Below are 21,446 nucleotides of genomic sequence, written 5' to 3'. Positions count from 1 at the left end.
CTAAGCCAAATAGGGCAATGTTGGCATATAAAGAGCAACACTTGACGTCTTTTTCAGAGCAGAGGTGATACAGGCTTGGTTAGGAAATAGGTGGCTGGAGCTCTAGCTGTACTGTGTATTTGCATGCAGCCCAAAATGTATTGTCAACGGTTTATGGGCTGGTCCGGCCCAGTTCCGTGACCAGCAGGGCGGAGGGATCTGTGGATCCACGCCTCTGGGAAAGGGGAAGTAGGGGACCCCAAAATACTTGAAAACAACAGCACTGATCTGAGGTGAAACAAATGATTTTACTAAATATAGTATTAGTAAAATACAATGAGAGAGAGAGAGAGAGAGAGAGAGTCTGTTTGAATTGTATAGACCTCACCACAATGCTGGGGTGAGAAGTGCAGTCCAGTTGAGCGACTGAAGTACAGACGGCGAAGCGCAGGCGGCGAAGCGCAGATAGCGAAGCACAGACAGCGAAGAGCAGGCGAAGAAGAAGGATCAGGTGACCTTGCTTGGAGTTATATCCCCTTGCTGACCGCAAAGTCTCCTGGGGAAAAGTAGTTCTTCTCCGACGGACGAACATTCGGCAGATATCAAACCCCACCCCCAATGCATTACATGATGTTATGGTGTGGAATACTGATGACCAAAAATCATAAAACCATGACATGTATTTTATGTACTTTATGTATTTTATGTACCAAGAAGATGTGCTTTATAATGATGTACTTTATGTTCCAAGCCAGCTTTAGATAGAAATGGTATGAAGCAGATTGAAAACAGTATTTTCAGTATTGCCTTTCAGAGGCAGCGTGGCTTTCTTTGTGAGCTCAAAGAGAGACAAGGAGAGAAGGAGCAGATTACTCTTGTGTTACTAGCAGCTTCACCCTCTTTTCACCAGAAACATCCATTATGTTATCCATGTATCCACAGAACTGCACTGATGCTCTGTCCTGTGGCAACATGCTGCAAACCATTTGGATTTTCCTTCAAGCTTGTTGACAACCTAGTCTGATTGTGGTTAGAACTGGAGAAGGAAGACCTCTTGCTTTTGAGCAAGATGGTGAGGGTTTAGCTAGTCCTCATGTTGTATTTCCTCGTCTTCAACATCAGTAGAAGAAACAAATCCTGCCAGCACACAACTGAACTGCCTCTTTCTCCACTCACTTAATGACTTTTTGCACTGGGAAGCCAAGTGTTTTACAGCCATACTCCTGTGCCTTTCCCACTTCCTGCCTTACCCATGCCATGAGCTGCGGAAACACTACACCCCTAGCATGCCATGTGCTGCTCAGTACCCCATCACCTCACGGATTTCACAGCTCTTTATGCATAAATAACGCCTAGCCCCAGCCTTTGAGGCAGTGATAAGCCACACGTCACAGAATAGGAAGCTGAGGGACAGCTGTGGGAAGTGACTCGCCCACAGTCCCCCGGGGCAGGGCAGGGCAATCTAATTACAGAAAGGATTCTCAAAGGCTCTCTAAGTGTGAGCTGCTGCCAAAATTCACAAAGGCAAAATAGCTTAAAAGCAAAGCCCTTATTGAAGAAGTGGCCAGATTTTGTCAAGACTGAAAGAATTTGTCTCAAGGCAGGTGTGTCCATGGGGACTGGCTTTAGTAGCGCTGAGGAATGTATGTGGAAGGGATTGGCAGTTTGCCACAGGGCAGAAGAAAGAGAAATTCATGCTCATTATTATCATTCATTTTGCTGTCTTCTCTCTTTCTCTCCCCCCGCCTCCCTTTAGCTCTGTGGTATCCTTCCTCTCTCCTCTCTAGAAATCTCTTTGTAATATCCTCCCAAATCTGTCTTTGTTGACTGAACTCACCCTCATCCTATGTCGGATCTGCCTTAGCCTCCATCCCTCAGTCCACAGCCCTTAGTGCCAGAGATGACCAAACACACAGCCAAGCGCTCACACCTGAGTCAGCAGCTATTTGCATACACTGTGGGTGGCTGTGGGGACCTGGCCTGCAGGTTGCAGAGGGGCTGGTGGAGCAGGTGTCAGATGTGCTGCTTCAGATCCTCTTCTCTGCACACACAGTTTGTCAGCGATTACAAAGCGATTTCCTGAAAAAATGTCATTTACAGAGAAGCTGCTACAGAAATTGGGGAAAAAGGTACAATTCCCCAGTGATGCTTGAGTATCCTGCTCAGTTCTGGAGACTGTCCTGAGGCACCACTGGAATATAGAAACGTGGATCAGAGCTGGGCTCAAATGTTATTTCTGAAAGACCAAAAGGCAGATCAGACATTTATAATAGGAAGAAGGAACAGGAGAAGATATTTTGCACAATTCATAGAATCTAAGAATCATAGAATTGTTTGAATTCGTAGAGACCTTTAAGTGTCATCTGGTCCAACTCCCCTGCAATGAACAGGGACACCTACACTGGATCAGATGCTCAGAGCTCCATCCAGCCTCACCTTGAGTGTCTCCAGGGACGGGGCATCCACCACCTTCCTGGGCAACCTGTGCCAGTGCCACACCACCCTTATTGTTAAAAACTTCTTCCTTATACCCAATCTAAAATCTCCCTTGGTTTAGTTTGAAACCATTTCCCCTTGTCCTACCATCACAGATCCTGCTAAAGAGTCTGTCCTCTTCTTTCTTACAGCCCCCCTGTAGATACTGACAGGCCATCATCAGCTCTCCCCAGAGCCTTCTCCAGGCTGCACAGCCCCAGCTCTCTCAGCCTGTCCTTGCAGGGAGGTGTTCTTTCCCTGGGATCATTTTTGTGGCTGTTCTCTGGATGTGCTCCAACAGCTCCATGTCTCTCCTGTACAGAGGACTCCACATCTGGACACAGTACTGCAGGCGAGATCTCACAGTGCAGAGGAGCAGGATCACCTCGCTGACCTGCTGACCATGCTTCATTTGATGCAGCCTGTGCCCAGGGCACAGTTGGCTGTCTGAGCTGTTAGGGCACATTGCTGGCTCATGACCAGTACTTGTTAGGGAAGGGTCAAACACAGCACAAAGGAAGGCATTAGAGTCCAAAAGAGATCATGAGAATTAGTGGTTTCATTTCAAGGAGTCAGAACTCACGGATGACGAGATGGCCAGTAAGAGTGATTGTTGGCAGCTACAGAGTGAGCTCTCAGGAATGGGGTGCTGAGATCAATCCTTCCTGATGTGACAGTCCCTTGGGGAGATTTTTGACAGAGCTATGAGATACCTTCATGTTTTCTTGGATTGCTGAAGGACAAAGCTTTGTGAAGGGCTAGGACTGGAGCAAGCTAGAAGCAGGTGTTCCTGCTTGATTGACCACACTGTTAATCAGAATACCAGGTGCAAAATGAACCCTCACACATCCACTGCCCCAGGAATGACCCTAATCCCAATCCAGAAAATCTTCACTCCCTATTTTAGGCTTTACATTACCTCTTAGTCCTGGGCCTCTCCTGAATGCACTTGGGTATTCATGCTTGGGTCCATTATGAACAAAGGTCATTAAACCTTGTCATGTACAATGTCTAGCTGGAGTTTCCTTAGGCCCCAGAGAAGGAAAAAAGGGGCTCCATGGCACTTCCCCTTGGCAATAGTCCAAATAGCCGCTTGCCTCTGGGCTTGGGCTGTAAGAAGGGCATTTTCCAAAAACTGATCACATGTAACTTTCAGTGACCTTGTAGCCTTCCCTTTACGTTTATGAATGAATCTCTATTAAAAGCAGGGGGTAAATGTTTTTTCTTTGTCCCTCTTTCAGTTTACAAATTTGTCTTCTCCTATAGCCAGCTGTTAAAAGATTGGTTCTGCCCCTGCTTTCACCTTTCCTGTTTTATCAGCTAAGACGTCAAACTGAGGCCTGACCACTTGGTGTTAAAGATCCATGGCTCTTTTTGTAAGGCAGTGGCCTGGCCAACTCTAGACTCTAAATGCTGCCTTGTCTTACAGTTTGAGTTAGCCTCTCACACCCTGAATTGCTAGGCGTTGTTGCCTTGAGCAGTGAACAGCTTCTGTGTCCTTATTCAGGGGGGACAGCAGTTAGGCAGTAGGTGAAAGAAACTGCGTGTACTTCTGACTTCCTAGAGTTGCTAAGAGGCTTAACTTTTTTAGCTCCTACAATTTGTTTGTTTGACATCCACTGTTGAAAAGGGCTGTAGAAATTCCTATGATGACTCATTATTTTGGCTCTGTTCTATTACCCTATCACCCTTGTTTCAATTTATCTTCTTTTCTGCAAGACTTCACCTTCTCGCACTTCACCTGCCTCAAGAACAGGCAGGAAGTGCCAATAAGAAAACATTGCCTAGAACAGACAGTGAACAAATCACACCAAAAAGGCATAACAAAACTTCTCCACTCTGCCTATGCAGTGGTATTTAACAAGTCACTGAGCACCTCCCCACTGATAACTACAGCTGAGCAGAGGGGTTCAGCTCTGCTTGTGATGACTTCCCAGCCTGCAGCAACCACAGTGGTGGCTGCAAAGGCCCGTCTGCTATCAGGCTGTCCTACTGACTGGAAAAGGACAAATGAGACCATTTATTGGGACTGTGGAGGGTCAGCAGCTTGTGGGCGTTGGGGTGATGCAGACATGATTATGGGGTTGACATGCACCACAGCACAAAGACCTTGTGGAGTGAGGTGTGGTGTAGGGAGTAAGTGGGAATGGAGGTGGTATTCTTCTTAAGAAAAACAACATGGGATGTTTGGGGATACTGCTCTGTGGAGGTACGTGGATGCATGGATGGTTTTGGAGAAGGGTGGATGGTGACTTCTCAGGATTACCTGCAAATACTGTTTTTAAAACTTTACTTTTATATTCCAGAATAATCTGGTAACTTTATATTAGAACACAGAGCAGCTCAGATGGCTGCTCTGCAGTGACTGAGGCGTGTTTGCTTTCCTGCTACAACCCGAGATCATCTAGAAAAAGCTGCTCCTCACAAATAGATTATACAGACCTACTTTCTCTCTCCAAGTCTTTCTCCACACAGTGCTTTAGGTAGGTCATGTATTGAGAGGGGAGGCTTGTTATCTACAGTTTGCTGTTGCATCAAAGGAAGTTGCAGATGCTCGGCATGGATCTGATCCAATGCTCTTTGAAGTCAATGCAAAGCCTTCCCTCAGCCCCTCATTCAGTTCCCCTCTCTCAGTAGCTCCTTATGCAAATCATAGTCTATTTTGTGTATCTCTCAAATAGAATCAACACGTTTCTCCCAAACATATCCCTTTGTGGAACTGGATAGCAAACCTTTCAAAATTCTTGGCATTCTCTTTTTCTGATGAAGCGTGACTCGAAAGCAAATTGGAACCAACCAAAGCAGGGGAAGAAGCAAGCCCTGACCCCACAAACCTGTGGAAGTACCAATTACTGGGAGCTATTATCACGCTGACTGCAGTAGGACTGCTCACCTGGGTAACAGCCAGGAGAAATAGGCCTTGGAGGGGGACCTGCTGAAAATCAGACACAACGCAGATGAATGCAGGCCACTTGACAGCAGAAGGCTGTCAGGAAGCCAAACGGGAAAGAGCTGCCCAAACCTAAAATAAAATCACCTACATTTTCAAAATAAAGAAATAAATGAAATCACATATGGAACTACGTATGGAGCATAGAAATCCTAGAAAGTTGAGGGCAAACTGATGAAAACTGAGGCCAAAATTCAGAGTAGAGGCTAAAACTACAACCTGGGGCAGCCCCACTCATGATGGCAGGGATGCATCCTAACGCTTTGCCTTTTAAGATAGTCCTCGTGCATTCATGTGCCAGCAGCCCCCTTACAATTAGAAATCCAGGATGCAGATTAAAGCAATAGCAGGTGGCAATGTAATTGCTATCAGCCTTACATCTGAACCTCTCGTTTGCCACATAAACTCCCTACAGCTGGCTCTCAGCCCTGTGGCTTAGGACACTTTTGAAGAAGGGTTGGAAGTCCACACGCTGCCCAGGGTGGGTGGTGCCATTTGGAGGAAGGGAGGAGAGGGGCTGCTGCCCTTTTTCCATTTGCCAGGGCAAGAGTGCAAACGTCAGCCACTTGCAGGGAGCTTTTGTGACATTACGAATCTGGAAAGGCAGAGCTAGGCCCTAGGCTGAGGTGCTGAGGCGCCGGGCGGCGGGTCGCAGCGCCATGTCGGGCCGCTGCCGTTCCGCGCGACGTCACAAGATGGCGGCAGCGAGCCGAGGCGCGGCCGGGCCTGCAGTGCGGCGTCGGGTTTTGCGGGCAAACTGGCGGTGCAGCGCGAGGCTGCTGCGCAAACAGCGCCTGTAGCGTGAGGGGGATCCTCAGGGCTTCGTGGAGCCCCTCTGCAAAACCGGCCTGTGGGTTTGGCTGCCATCTCCGGAGGAGCTGGTGTGAAGCCAAAAGCTGTTTTAAACCTCTCTCCGTTGTGCTGTGGTGTTTTGCTGACCGCTGGTGTGTTCCCTCAGACACTGCCACCGCCTACAGAACACACTTCAGCCCAGAACTGAAAGGTCTGGCAGATTTATTTGCAGTTCATTTTCCTGTCTCCAGAAGTCTCTGTGGCATTGGCCTCCAGGCAGGAATGGTGGAAAGCTGCCAGCTCTCTGCTGGTATTTTGGTGATAGACAAAAACATTCGACTTGAAATGCAGAAAGGCAGAACTTGAGGGAGCAGCATAGCTTGCGAAAGGAGATGGCAACTCTGGGCACTGGAGCAGGCAGCCCAGAGAGGTGGTGGATGCCCCATCCCTGGGGACATTTCACTGTCAGGCTGGACGGGGCTCTGAGCGCCCTGATCTAGCTGTAGGCGTCCTTGTTCACTGCAGGGGAGTTGGACTAGATGGCCTTTAAAAGGTCCCTTCCCACTCCAACAATTCTATGATTCTGTGACAGGCAAGGGAATCAGGCACTCGCCAAAATGAGGTGACATGGATATGAAATTTGCTAAGTAACTGGGATAGATGATGGAAGAAATTTGGGTTGCACCCACTGTGAGCATTCAAAACATGAACAACCTGGGTGATTTTTATGGCTTAGGCTATGCTTATTAACATGACACTTCAAAGCAGGTGTGAAGGTATGTTCACCACATAAACTCAATTTGGTTTTGGTGGCAGGAAAGAACTGGTGGTGCCATAGCCAACAATGCATCCTAAATGTATTCTTGTCCCTCAACAGCTATTCCTAAAGAATTGAAACCTCACAGAATCTAAAATATAGGGAGGCAGCATCTCTACATTCTAAGGAAAGGAAAATCCACTGTATGGTTCCCAGGCAGACATCCTGGGAATGCAGGAGCTGAGCTGTAAGGACCTGCAGAGGATTTGAAATGAATGTTGGCATGGCATACAGAGGGCAGTGAATTCACACACGTTCCCCTAAGCCTTTGTGTGCCAGCCCACAGGGCCAGCTCTCACTGCCCAGCCCCACTGCGTTAATTAAGGGATTCCCACTGCCCAGGAACAGGTGCAGCCCCACCCAAACAACAACGCTACAGACAAAAGATTATAAATAAGGGCTAAATCCCTCTACTGTACATTGCAGTGGTGAGCAGGGACAGGTGGCCTAGGGTAATTCGGGTTCCGTCCTCATGCTAGGGTGGGAAACTGTAGCAGCTCATTTGGGTCTGATAACTCCTTGTGGGCTGTATTGATGTGGAAGCTGATGAAGGCATGGATTAAATCAAACAGCCTGTGTGTAACTGGCAATGGAATTATTCCTGCAGATTTTTGACAGCTTGCAAATAAAGGCAGAAACACTTGTTTGTTTAGCCATAACTGATGATAGAGATCTTGCACGTGAGATGAGTACATGCACAGAGCTAAAGCCCATGAGTAACAGTTCTCATGAACCCTTGGGACTGATGATATCCAGAAGAGACCTTGAGCATTTCAATAACAAAAATGATGCTTTTGTCATCCAATTTGATCTTTGATGTGCTTTTTTTTTTTTTCTAATTTACTGCATTTGCTGTTGGCATTAGCTGTGTCGTGACATTAGTGTAGATACTTACACTGTAGATCTGGGGGAAGGTCACACTACATCTTGGGCTGTGGGCAGCACAGATGATCTTTCATCTCTGCATTCTATACTAATGGATATATCAAAGCCTTGTGTCTTGAGTATATGTGGCTCTGCTGCTACAGATCTTGCAAGCTTTCATGTGGTCAAAAGTCTGTTTTCTGCACTTAATAGATAGGCCTGAGTTATAAAACCTTGAATTCCTCTCGATGAACAGAAACCTCAAAACTAAGGTTTAATCAGTGCAGATTCTCTTGGTAATTGTTAAAGGGCTATAAGCATATAAAGAGGCTATTCCAGATTTCAGGGTGCTTTGGACTAATCTTCCTACCTTAGATATCTTGAGTAGAATTGAAAATCAGAGAAAATAAACACGGACCACTCTAGGTGCAAGGCTCTTAAATACTACACTTAGATACTTTGAGGAGGCATTTGAATCTTTAAGTGTCACAGTGCCCTTTAAAACATGAAGCTTCCTAAATATGAGATCTCTAACCTGAAGCTAATTTTTTTTTTTGTTCCTTCTATTGCCTGTGAAAAGGAAATGGAGTCTCCAAAGGCCAATTGACTTCATCTTAAGGAAGTTCCCTCCTGAAGGTGGTTTGTTGCAACCATTATTTTCCTCTCGACTATTTATGAAAAACTTATATTCAGGGGTTCAGTCACTTCAACACAGATGTTCTGTCCCATCATCAGTGATCTCATAGTCTCCAACTGAACTTGCAGAAAGCCGGGTCTTGTGTCATATCAGCAAACTCCAGGAAATGTCTTGGCTGCTGTTTAGTACTTAATGTGACGTCGTGTTCCTGTGTGCAAAGAACTGAATCAATCTTCTAGCTCATATCCAGCTTTTGAGTGGCTGTTATTGGCAATAATGACTCACTCTCTAAGTCACTTTCTTGAGGTCACAGGACATTGATGCCAGAACCATGTGTTTACATGCACAAAAAAAGAGCAAAGGAGAGGATCCTGGGAAGTATAAAACTATCAGCATAACCATGATAATGAGAGTCAATTATTAATCAATGTGTAAGCACATAAGTGATAAGAAGGCAGTAGCACATATCGAAATTGATTAATCAGGAACATATCACTTCAAATTAATTCAGGGTCCTTATTTGAAGGACTGGCTAGCCAAGTGCACAGTGGGATAGATGTGCATGTTGACTTTGTTAGTGTCAAATTACTTGCTCTTATAAACAAAACTGTGTAATGAGATCAAAATGAAATAGGGATTAGAATGAGAACATAATGTTTGAATCATGTGGAAGCACCGATGCCAAAGCTGGACATGCCAATTGGGTCCTGCATGCATCTGCTGCAGTCTCAATGTTTTCAACAGTAAATTGTCTACTGGGAAAGGGGGAACATAAAACAGTTCCTGCAATCACTGGCTGGGACAGACCGGGAGAGACTGATTCAGAGAACAGGATCAGGACTCAAATTGATCTTCACAGATTGGAGAGCTTGTCTGAAATCAATAAGCCTCACTGTGATAAAGACAAGTACAAAATGCACTTTTAGGACAAAAGACAGTTCAAATGCACGGTGTGTGAAATGGGAAATAACTGATAAGGCAGCAGTGCTACAGGAATGGATCGACTGGCTATTGTGAACCACTTGCAAGTTAAAGCTAGGTTAAAGCTTATACAGAAAAGCAAATGTTGTTTGGCAACATATTAGCAGCAGCATCTTGGGTAAAACACTGAGGTAATTATTCTGCTCTACTTGGCACTGTTGAGGCTTAGCTTGAGTACAGTGTCCAGTTTTGGACATTACATTTGAAGAAAAGCTGCAGGGAAATAGTGGACAACAGCAATATAAAGGTGTTTTAAAAGTACACACTGAAGCTAAATGGGTTTGTGTAGCCTCAGGAAGTGATCTTTGGTAGATGACATGGTAAATTTCTCATTCTGAGAAAGGTGCTTAGAGAGTGGAATGAACAGTATTCTCCTATGCCTACCAGAAGGTGAGAGTAGGAGAAGAGGTACCAGGATAGGTAAAACAGAGCAATGCAATGCATGTGTGGACCGTTTCCAAAGAAAGTGCAGCATCTCCTTGTGCAGATGTTTTTTCATGTCCCTGACTTAGTTAATAATTGGCCACAAAGATAAACGCCTCAGGGCTAAAAGATGCAGAGATGTGGTTTTGCAATGCCTGAATTGTAGGTGCTGGGCACCCAGCCTCAAGGCTCTGAGTATGGCGAGAGGCAGGCGATCAACAAAGAGTGCAGGAGCAAGCCAGTGAGCTCAGCAAGAAGCCAGCAGGTGCTATAAGACATCTCTGGGCTGGAGAACACCCTGACTGCACCTGCAAATGCAGACTGAAGGATTTCCTCTGGGTATCCTTTCTTGGAACTGAACAACCAAGGCAGCTCAGGTCTTCAGAGCTAAAAGTCATCAGAATAGCTTTCGTGTCTTATTGCAGCGACACAGCAGCCATGCAGCATCTCTTTCTCAGGAGAGACACTGGTGGGTTTAGACAGTAGCTGAAGACAGATTCGTGGGAGCGTGGGCCCACAGGTGCTTTGAGCTGTGTGGTTCTACCTGCACCTCTAAGTCTTGTGCCTTCAAAACAGGAATCTTTCACTCAAAACGCAGCTCTAATGAAGAGCATCTATAAATTTTAATAAAATGACTCACTGCTTGAGTTCTAAAAGCTATTAGACAAGTTCATAGAAAAGACAGAGAAAACTGTTAGCTCTTAGACTCACAGGAACAGTGTCTGGCAAAAGAAATCACTGGACTCCTTCCACTGTCACAGGTGAGTGAAGGAACTGGATGGACCTGTGCCATGGCCCAGGACAGTCACAGGTGCCTCCTTCTTCATACAGAGCCAATGGGAAATTTTTGTGAAGAGTTTTATAACAGAAAAAGGAATCTTGTAACAACATCTGACAAAGTCACAGAGCAAGAAAGGCATCTTGGCACTGGGGAGGCTTGAAAGATCGTCAGGGGGAAGCCTACAAGTGGAAGTAGTAGAATGAGAAAGAAGGAATTAAGTCCAGTGTGAAGAGGCCGTGCAATCAGGGAGTATTGTAAGAGCACGTACTGTGCTGTGATCTCAGTAGTCCTTGCCAAATAGAGAAGAAGAAGGACCTTGGTCACTAGTTAATGACCAAGTGGTTACAAGCCACTGAAGGAACATGGCCATGGAAAGAGTAAAGATTACTGTAACAGTATGACTTGAGGGCTTTTGGCAGAAGGGTGAGGGCTGACGATACTCTCCAAGGAGCCACGAGGACTCTCCTGGATGAAAGTGTGCAGTCACAGTTCTGGTTGTCCCAGAAGATGAATTCTTGTTGAGAAAAGGTCAGGGAAAGGTGATTTGGACCTGTCTGACACTGAGTTTCAGTTGCATATGCTGGCAAAAAGAGAGCCAGGAAGGAATGTGGAAACTGTATATAAACCTAAGGGAAAATCCCATGAAGAGAGAGATCTTTAATGGGCACCCGCTCTTGCACAAGAACAAACAGTCATAACCCAGAAGGAAGAAATAAAGGGAGGGAATTAGGAAACAGAGGGATTCTCTGACCACAAAGGAGCGACGAGAGGCAAAACTTCATTCCGGACCATTCCCTCACCCCACGAGTGCTTGTGTGTACTGGCAACCGGGACTTCTTATCACACTGTGCTTGTTAAGTTCTGCTTTCCTCCGGTGGCCTTGAGCACGAGCCCTCGGGGGGAGCGGGCTCCCTGCCGCCGCTACCTGCGGCTCGGGGCCGCCTCGGCCTCCGGGGCCGCCGGGAGGTGCTGTGGCGGCGCTCACACCTGAGCCGCTCCCGCACACGGCCGCAGGCTGCTCGTCGGCCCGGGGCTCGGCCGGCTCCCCTGATTTAAATGGTATTAGCGTTGCACCCCGCTATTGTCAGGGCAATTTAGGAGGTGATGAAACAGTAAATTGTTGATGGTTGAAACGTAGGCAGCTTTGTGCTCTGCCAAGCAGGTGCCTGGCGGTTTTAGTCAAGGATTGGTAAATTTACAAGAGCGCAGTGGACGTGCCCTCCCCGGGCTATTGTGAAATTCAGGAGGGAACAAAGGAGAACGTGAATATTCACACAGTCGCCTTTCAGCGTGTGGCATTTCTCCGCAATGTTTAAAGCTTTTTTTTTTTTTTTTTTTTTTTTTTTGGTCTTTAAAAAAAGAGGAAAAAAAAAAGAAATCAGAAAGTACCTGTTTGCGTTTTAAAGCGCATGGAAATCACCCGTGAGCAACCATATAATTTGATTTGCTAAGCAATCTGCGAGGCGATTGCACATCATTTATAATGTTCATTGAGCATTTTGCTTAATTGTGTCTCTTTTTGTAAAGGAAGCACAGCCCCCTCCCGGCTGCGGCCGGCACAAGTGGCGAGATTCCCATGGACGGCAGCTTTGCCGCAGACAAACGCCGGCCTCGCGCGAGGCTTTTCCCAAGCGGAACGGCCGGCGCGGTGCCGACGCGCACGTCTGGGAGCCGAGAATGGGGCGCAGGTACGAGCTCGCCGCTGGAAGCCTCTCCATTCAGGATGCGGGCAGGTGCTGCCCGGCCGGCGGCGGAGGCGCGGCTGCGGGCGCGGTGCCCTCCGGCCGGCCGTCGCTCGACGGGGCGCTGCGGGGCGGGGGAGAGGCGTCGGGCCGGGCCGCGCGCTGCGGGTTCTGCGGAGCGCTCGCGGCCGCCACCAGCCCGGCAAGGGAGCGCGCTCCGAGCGCGGCCTCCCCTCCGCCGAGCCCGGGGCTGGCGCCGGTCCCGCTCCGGTCGGGGCAAAGCCGGCAGCCGGCGAGGAGCGAGCCTCGCCCGTCCGCCCGCCCGCACCTCGCCGGCCTCGGCCGCCCAGCCGCACCATATAATTTGATTTTCCCCCGTGCCCGCAGATCGATTGCAGCTCATTTGTTATATTCAGCGGCTCCTCGGGGCGGGAGAGCGGGGGAGAAAGGCGGGCCGGGGGAGCCCTCCCTCCGCCCCCCGCCCCCCACCCGCCGCCCGCCGCCGGCACAAGTGTTGGGATTCCCATGGGCTGCGCTGCTCTCCAGCTTGCCGTGCTGGCACCCCGGGCCGCGCGGCCGACAGAGGGGGGTTTGTAGACACGGTGACCTCCGCGATCTCGCCTTGAAAGAGCCTGAAAGGAGGCTCTTTACGCTGCATTACCAGCCAGGCGCCCAGGTACCGGCGCCGAGGGGAGCCCGACCCCGGCTGCAGGTGCCTCCCCCCCTCCCCACGGCGCCACGCTCGCCCCACGAGCGATGCCGAGGGCGGGGGGAGAAGCTCTCCCCGGCTTATTTATGGTCCCCACGTGGTGACGGGGCCGGGCCGAGCTCCCTGCGCAGAGCTGGTGGCCGCGTGGGATGCCCTGAGACAGCCCCGAGCGGGGCCGAGGGTCCCCCGCTTCGGGACAGGAACGGTGCAGGAGGTGCGGACAGGGAGCAGGCAGCTCCCCACAGCTGCGTTGCACTTGGCTTCAGTCACCGCTTGTTGATTGTAAACAAAACGGAGGAGATGCTATTTTCCATCAGCTGAAGCGCCGTTTGAAATCAGGGATTCCAATAGGGCTGTCATATTGTCCGTTTGCTTTTAATCTTTTCCTGCTAAAATATCATTCGTGCAGATGTTGGGCCAACTTTAGACCAGTTTTTAAAAGACTCCCTCTTCCTTTCTGCATCAAACACTGTATCTCTGAAAGGGCCCAACACACGAAGGAATCGCAGCAGGAGCCGGTGAGTTTTGTAATCTGATGGAGTAGAAAAAAAAAACTTCACACTCTCTATTTGCCCCATTGTGTCTCTGTGGCCTCCAGACCTCTGGTTAAACAGAGACTGGCGGGGTGGAGATGGAGATTTGCAGAAGAAAATTTGACACAAGGGAAGGGGGAACTCCCCCAGCTTGTCTCCTTGTGTATGTGGTTTCATGGCACTGGCTTAGCACCATGAGTTAGACAAAACATGCAGGTAACCTAGGAGTAAGAGCTGGAGTTTATGCTCTTTGTGGATAATCTATGGATAATCCCACAGACACCTCTTAGGGCACCTGAAGCATCTCTAAATAAAAGGTTTCATTATTCCAAACGTCACATGCATTTGAAAATGCTTCAGAAGACTTTGGAGTGAAAGGCAGCATAGGGGACGTGGACCTTGGTTCTTCTTGACAGGACTTTGCCCATGCTCCCTTAACTCCCCCTCAGTGCTAACACGTGTCCCTACTTCCATCTTTGAGCAGTTCGGCACAGAATGCACAGAATGTGGGGGGGGGGGGGGGAGGGGATGTAGAGCTTCTTCCCTCCACTCTGCTGGGGCTAGATTTGTCTCACTGTCTTCGAAGGGGAGGAAGTGTGGCCTTTGGTGCCCCCCTCTAGTTCCTGCCCTCGGGGAATAGGAATGATGCTCATTGGGTGCTACTCAGGCACTTCCCCGCTGGAGGTGCTGCCGGGATTGTCACTCCCGCACGCAGGCGGATGTCAGGGCGATTCCCGACGGGCGTTTGCGACACGGGCGGTGCTTGCCCAGGTGCTTGGCCGCGGTACTGCGACCGCCTCCATCTTGTCACAAGTTTCCTTTTCATGAAGTCTTGGGCAACGCTTGCGTCAGGCATCCCTAAAGGAGATGCGCGTTCCTTTTCCATGCGCAAATGCGCAGAGCGGAACAGTAGCGTTACAAAGCTCTGCCCCACGGGCACGGCTGCGTTCAGGCGATGTCCCTGAGCGGGGTGCCTGAGCTGAGCTGTCGTCCCGCCCCATCAGGAAGCCACCAGCAGTTTGTCCTCGCTTTCCAGCAGTCGGTCTCTGAAAACCTTCCGCTGGCAGCCCTGGAGTCCCGAGCTCGGGAAATCTCGTTCCCAATAGCTCTTCGGGTTCCCGAAATACCCCTCTGTCCTTCCAGCATCGTGATGCTGCGAGAGACCCACAAAAGGTCCCCAACGCCTATGGAGCTGCACCCGACGTGCGGGCAGCACACGGCAGTCGTGCTGATCACGGCCGGTTCCGAAACTCTCCATCGCCTCCTGGGGGAGCGTGGCAGAGCAGAGGATTGTCACTCGTGGTGCTGCCCCCTGGGCACAGGGGAAAAGAAACAGCGCCGGCAATTCGGGAAAGTCTCTTGAAGTCTCCTGAGCAGTGGTTTGTCTCCGGGTAAGGGTGGCACTGTCCGAGCGTTCCGTGCAGGAGACGTGCACCCGTGTCTCCAGGCACGACTCCTTCACACGCAGCGGGGATGCGTTGCACGTGGGGCACACGGGAAAACTTTTCCCATCGGGAGGAAAGAGCGGCTCCGGCTGTCAGGGAGCGCTCGCTCCGACGCCGGGCGGGGCGGCGGACGGGGAACGGGGCTTTTTCCAAGTGTCCCCCTCTCGCCGTGCCGGTGGCTGCGGCCACTCGTGGGCGCGTCCGCGGCCTCGCGCGGAGGTTCCCTCCCTCTCGCCCTATCCTCAACGCAGTCCGAAGGCGTTCGGAGAAGGGCTGTGCGAGGCTCTTTGTTCCCCCTGGGACTCACACGTCCCCGCCGTTATCACGGCGCTGTCAGCCGCTTTGAAGTTGCGGTCATTTGTTACTTTTCGGAGCGGCCCCGGCTCGCTCCGCTGATATAGGGGTTCGCTTCCCCCTCCGGTTTGATCTCTGCCTGCGCCGTACGAAGCCACGCTCGATAAAACCTCGACAGCCTTTGCCGGCAAAATATCGCAGCGCTAATGACGGAGATAATCCTTCCCTAATCTGATGTGTAATCCATTTCCCCGCAGTGAGAATTGTGAACGCTTTCATCAGTGAGAGTCCGTTAGGGAATTATTAACCGGGCCTCAGCCAAACGGGACGGCTGCGGGGAAAGGAAAAACGCGGCACGGCCCCGTGTGCCACCCACCGACGGGGCCGTGGCGGCCGCCGCGGTGCGACCGAACGCTACGCGGCCAACTCCTCTCGGAAAGCGCCGCTCTGCCCACGGCTCTGCCGGCAGCGGCTGAGCCCCTCGGTGCCGCAGCCCGGGGCAGCCTCCGTCCTCCGCACGCTCGGGAGAGGGACCGGGACCGCGCGCCCGACGTAAGTGAACCGCGGGCGGCGCGGAGCCTTCGACGGCGCACATCCCGCCCTCAGTGGACCGTGTGCTGCCCGGCGCCGGCGGGGCAGGGGGCTCCCTCTCCGCCCGCCCCTCGCCCGACGGCATCCCCGAGATGCTCCCCCACCTCCCCCGCCCCACTCGCACTCCCCCGGCGGGGCGGGGGTTGGGGCGGCGGCTCCCCCTGCGGGCGCCGATTGGCTGGCGGCGGCGGTCACTGGCACGCGCCCGGGGATGTCGTTATAAGACTCCTCGCGTGCCGGCCCGCCGCGCCAGCCGGCTCCGGCCTCCTCCCCGGAGAGCGGCGGCACCGGGCCCGGCCTCCCAGCGCGCCGCCGTTCCGCCAGGGGCGGGGAGGGGCGGGGGCCGGGGCGGCCGCGAGCGGGGCCGGCGGGAGCGGGCGGAGGCGCGTCCCGGCAGGGCCGCCCCCCCCGCCTCGCGGCGGCGACATGGACACGGTGCTGCTGGAGCACTTCCCCGCGGGGCTGGACTCCTTCTCCTCGCCGCCCTACTTCGACGAGGAGGACTTCTTCCCCGAGCCGCCCTCGCGGGAGGCGCTGGGCGCCGACGGGCTGCCGGAGCCCGACGTGGACTTCCTCGGCCGGCAGCTGCACGAGTACTACCGCGACGGCGGGGACCCCGACGGCGGCTATTGCTGCGAGCCGGCGGCCGCCGCCTTCCCGCCGTCGCCCGCCTCTCCCGGCTTCGCCTACGAGTGCTGCGGGGCGGCGGGCGCGGGGCTGCTGTCGCCGGGGGGGCGGCTCCGGGCGCTGGGCTCGGCCAAGCGGCGGCGGCGGGAGCGCTCCGAGGCGGAGCTGCAGCAGCTGCGGCAGGCGGCCAACGTGCGGGAGCGCCGGCGGATGCAGTCCATCAACGACGCCTTCGAGGGGCTGCGCTCGCACATCCCCACGCTGCCCTACGAAAAGCGGCTCTCCAAGGTGGACACGCTGCGGCTCGCCATCGGCTACATCAACTTCCTCAGCGAGCTGGTGCGCTCCGACCTGCCGCTGCGCAGTGCCGGCGGGGACGGCCCCAGCCAGCCCAAGAAAATCATCATCTGCCACCGCGGCACAAGTAAGTGGCCCCCGCCGCCGCCCGCCCCGTCGCGGCCCCGTCGGGGCGGCCCCGCCGTAACCTCCTGTCTCTCTCCCCCTCGGCCAGGATCTCCCTCCCCTAGCGACCCCGACTACGGCCTCCCCCCGCTGGCCGGCCACTCGCTGTCGTGGACCGACGAGAAGCAGCTCAAGGAGCAAAACGTCATCCGGACGGCCAAGGTGTGGACCCCCGAGGACCCGCGGAAGGCGAACGCCAAACCCTCGCTCAGCGACATCGAGAACGAACCCCCCCTCGGCTTCGTGCCGTGAGGCTGCGCCCCTCCACCCCCGTGCTGCACGGACAGACTTCCACCCCAAGTGTAACTTAAGACTCAGACTCTAAGGCAATCAACTTTATTTATCTATTTATTACGGAGTAGACGTAATGAGGTAGAATTGTCCGTTCTGAATGTATAATTTATATAATTTATCGTGATTTTTTAAAGATATGCAAGATAGGTTTATCCCACCAGCACCTTTTTTTGTTTGTTTGTTTGGAAAAAAAAAAATGCCGGAACCTGTGAAAATAATTTATTGCCGCACGCGGACTCTTCCTCTGTCTGTGAATAATAAACCCGGGGCACACCTTCTGAGCAGCGTGGCTGTGGGGAGCGCTCCGGCTCTGCTGTCGCCCGGGGCCGCCCTTATAGTGCCGGAGGGCGGCAGGGGGGGCACTTTCTGTTTTCTCTCCACCCCTCCTGACGTCCCCTCCTGAAGTGTTTCCAAGTAATGTCTTTGTCTGTCTCCAGGAGGTCCCGTCCTTTCAAAGCCTTCGTGGTTTCCAGCAGAACGTCCTCTGGTCCCGCAATATCCCCCCCTGAGAGGTTCGCCCCCCCCGCGGCCTCATTCCCGGCCACGGGGATAGGCTCTCGTTCCCCCTCCCGCCTCCAGGCGGACAAAGCTCTTCCCAAAAGTGCCGGGGAAGGGGACAGAGCACTGCCGCACCTGCGGAGCGGCACTCGCTCCCCTCGCCTCGGGGACACCGCAGAAACGAGGCGGGGGAGGGTAGGGGGGGGGGGGGGCGGGAGGGAAAGTTGGCGAGCAACCGGTGGCAGAGAAGCTCTGGTTGCTGCAACGCAGCGTGCCGGGGGGCGGTCGGGGGCCCTGGCCCTGCACCTGCCCGGGGACGGGGACGGGGGGGAGTGGGGGTGGGGGCAGCGAATGCCACCGACGAGGGCCGAGGGGGAGGAGGGGGGCGACCCAGCGTGGCCCGGGGTGGGGAGGGGGCTCGGCCCAGCGCCGCAGGTGCTGTTTTTCCCGTGGCACCCGCGGATCTGCCCCGACGGCGCGGCCCCGACGGCCCCCGGGAGCCCCAGATGCCCGGCCCAGGCCGGAGTAGCGCTGTCCCGGGGAGGGACAGGCGGATGGGAATGGACCTGGTGAGCCGAGGTGTAATTATTACTCATCATCATATAGAGGGCATCTCTCGCTGTCTTTTTTTTTTTTTTTTTTTTTTTTTTCAAAGCAGCCGCAAAGTGGGAGCAATATGTTGTATGCATGCTAATTGCATTAACCTAGTTAGACACATTTAGTTCCCTAGCGCGGATGGCATGGATCTATTCCAATAGCAATTAGGGGAGCTACTTACCCACACTAACGCGGCCCGGGGAAGGCTCTTGCTTATTTCCTTGCTCGTTTTCCCCGGATCCCCCAATGCCGCGAGCCTCGCACGGTCCTGCGGCAGAGGGAGGGAAGGAGGGAGGGAGGGAGGCGGCACCGGCGGCGTTGAACTTAAACGGGGCTCTTTGAGCGAGAAAAGCGCCGACCTATAACTCGATCTTGTCCTGTATTAGGACCTCATTAAACACAGAAAGTCGCTTTGGCACAAATGCTTCCATCAGGCATGTAATCTCATTACACTCATTAGAAAGTCAAATGGTAGTCGGACTTCGCCTTAATTATAAGTTATGGAAGTGTCGTACCGCTTCCTTCTGTGCACGGCCCCGTCCATCTCAATTGGCTGTGGCGATGCGGTACCCCACCATTAAAACACTACAATCATTGTTATGGGGCACCTTTTCTTCGGCGTGCCACTTTTTTTGTGATTCAATGCTTCAACACATCCTTTAGTATGGTGCAGATGAAGCGGAAGAGCCGGCCCTCGCGGGGAGAACACCAGGGTCTCTATCTTGTCACTCTCCCGTCCCGACTTGCCAAGTCCCTTTAAACGCGACCTTCAAAGAGACTGACAGCTTCTTTTGACTTCCTCAGCATCCATTCACCCGAGCGCCGCGCTTCTGCGACAGAGACCCGCAGCAGAAGGGGCGGCCGAAGGGCCCGTGAGGGTCCCCGGCCCGGAGGGAGCAGGCGGACCCGGGTCGCTCCCGCACACGACCTCGGGGCAGCGCTGGGCTTTTGCGAGTGGGCAATGCGACGTGGCGCGGGGCAGCGTGGGGCAGCCGCGAGTGACCGCCATTCAGCTCCCACCGCCCGCCTGCCCCTTTTTTTCCAGCGGCCGCGACGGGGGGCAGCGCCGGCTATCGTCCCCCCCGGCCGATAAATGCCCGTCGTACCCCGCAAGGGGAGTCCCGCAGCGCACCAACGGCGCCCGCCCACCCGTCCTCAGCACGCGCTGCCCCGACGGCGCCCCGAGGGGGTCCGTTCCGGGGGGAGAGGGGGCAGCCTCGGGGATGTAGAGAGGGCAGAATCCCGAGCCCGGTCGGACGGGATGGGGGGAGACGCTTGCGAGAGCCCCGCTTCCCAGGTGGGAGCCCGGCGTGCAGACCCGCGCTGCCTCGCGAGCCCGGCGTCCGAGCTTCCGAAGCCCCGGTGCACGGCCCGTCCCGAAGGGTCCGCTAGGAAACATAAAGCCCGCGGGCGGCAGCGGAATGCGGGGCACCGACGGGCCCGGCCCGGCACCCCGAGGCGGGGCGGGGCGGCGTGGCTCCTCCCGCAGTGCGCGGCGCGGGGCCGTCGGGGCACCGTGAACGCGGCCCCCGGCGCGGTTCCCAGGCCCGCAGCTGCCCGCCCGCGCCCCGCACGGAGCCGCCCGGCCCGGCCGCGGCGCCGCTCGCATTCACGCACCCCTCGCGGGCACCGAGTGCCAGCTGCGAGGTCTGACAAACACCAGTTGAGTGTCCCCGGGTAAATCCCCCTCTTTCCAAAGGCGTGCCGCAGCCGGTGGGAACGCCCCGAGAGCGCTCCGCGCCGCCGAGACCTGGAAGCGCGGGCGGGAGGCGATTCCCACGGAGGGGCCGGGGGCTGCCAACAGGTGCTCGGCTCTGGCGGAGGGCGCCGGGGGACTCCGGGGAGGCCGAGCCTCGCTGCCAGCAAGCAGCCTGCGCCGGCGCCTCCGGCTTTACATGGCGTGGAAGCCGCAAACAATCGCAATGATATCTTTATTGCTAGGTTCATGTCCTGGGCTATAACATATCAATCCCTGTCGTGGTTCTCTCGGATGCACCTGGTATTTCAAACTTGTTCTTTTTGTGCTTCTGGGTCCTGGACTGCAGCTGCCTAAAGCGAGCAAAGAGAGAGGCCCTTACAATGTGTCCAAGACGTGTTGGCATGGTTTGCTTGTCTTTAATGTACCATTAACCATTGTCTTTACACAATATGGGAACTGTAAAGCATGACATGTGTTATAATAAAACACATTTTCAATGATACACTTGGACTCGGGGCTGGGACGCGAGCAAACAAACAGGCCCAAACCTTGTTTTGTCTCCCTCGCTGAGCCCACTGGCAATTAAACTTAAGACCACTGCTCTCCCCCGATCGGCCAATTAAATTTTACGTCTCCTAATTTTTCACATAGAAAAAAAGTCTCAGGGCTGGCCCCTAAAGACATTGATTTTCTTGCTATCACCTGGCGCTCAGACCTTAGTTCCATTTATCAAGAAGGGAAACGTCAGGCGTTACATAAAGTGACTCTGTTACCATAAGGCTCTCACCATCCTGCCCCATTGTTTTCCCTTGTTAATAACTCATTACCAGGATTTAACAAATCAACCATTACATATGTTTTGTGTCTCCATATTTTGATCCGTACGATTAAGCAGATGTTACGATTGAAAATTGAAAAGTCCAAGGCTACTCTAGTCTGAAAGAAAGAGGGCAGCCTCAAACAACGAGCTAACAATGAGATTCAGAAGATCTTCAGAAAAACATTTACGACCAATAAACAGACTCCAACCTGCTCCATTTCAACCATTGTGCGCCTTTGGGGAATAATTAAGTTTAATAGGAATAGGTCCGCGGGGTTTTCAATGCCAAGCCCACAGGTGCGGGGTGGCACGATGAATGATTCGCCTGATTTTTGCCAAGCTCAAGGGCCCTTCTCGTGGACTTTCAAGCAGATACGAAATATTGTCATTTCTTTTAATTCACGGCATTACTTTCAGGCCGAACAAAGGGGCGGGGGGATGAATGGCTCCGGCTGTAAATGAAGCGCTCCCGGCCGCCGCGAGCCTCGCCGGAGAC

General features: G+C 53.2%; 1 protein-coding gene across 1 annotated transcript; it reads left to right on the top strand.

The window, feature by feature from the left end:
• Positions 1-16,379: 16,379 nt before the first annotated feature.
• On the top strand, positions 16,380-17,343 carry PTF1A (pancreas associated transcription factor 1a). Its single transcript, XM_048951445.1, has 2 exons — positions 16,380-17,004; positions 17,092-17,343. The coding sequence occupies exons 1-2, from the start codon at positions 16,380-16,382 to the stop codon at positions 17,292-17,294; spliced, it is 828 nt and encodes a 275-aa protein (XP_048807402.1). The 3' UTR covers positions 17,295-17,343.
• The last annotated feature ends 4,103 nt before the right edge of the window (positions 17,344-21,446 follow it).

This window comes from Lagopus muta, chromosome 7 (assembly GCF_023343835.1).
Source record: "Lagopus muta isolate bLagMut1 chromosome 7, bLagMut1 primary, whole genome shotgun sequence".
Taxonomy (NCBI): Eukaryota; Metazoa; Chordata; class Aves; order Galliformes; family Phasianidae; genus Lagopus; species Lagopus muta.
The sequence above is the reverse complement of the archived record's forward strand: the minus strand, read 5'-3'. Positions and strand labels throughout refer to the sequence as shown.

What these genes read in the sequence shown, in the direction of transcription:
- PTF1A (XM_048951445.1), top strand. Translation starts at nt 16,380, where the DNA reads ATGGACACGGTGCTGCTGGAGCACTTCCCCGCGGGGCTGGACTCCTTC. An exon ending in CATCTGCCACCGCGGCACAA is followed by an intron (nt 17,005 to 17,091) that starts GTAAGTGGCCCC and finishes CCCCTCGGCCAG; the next exon opens with GATCTCCCTCCCCTAGCGAC.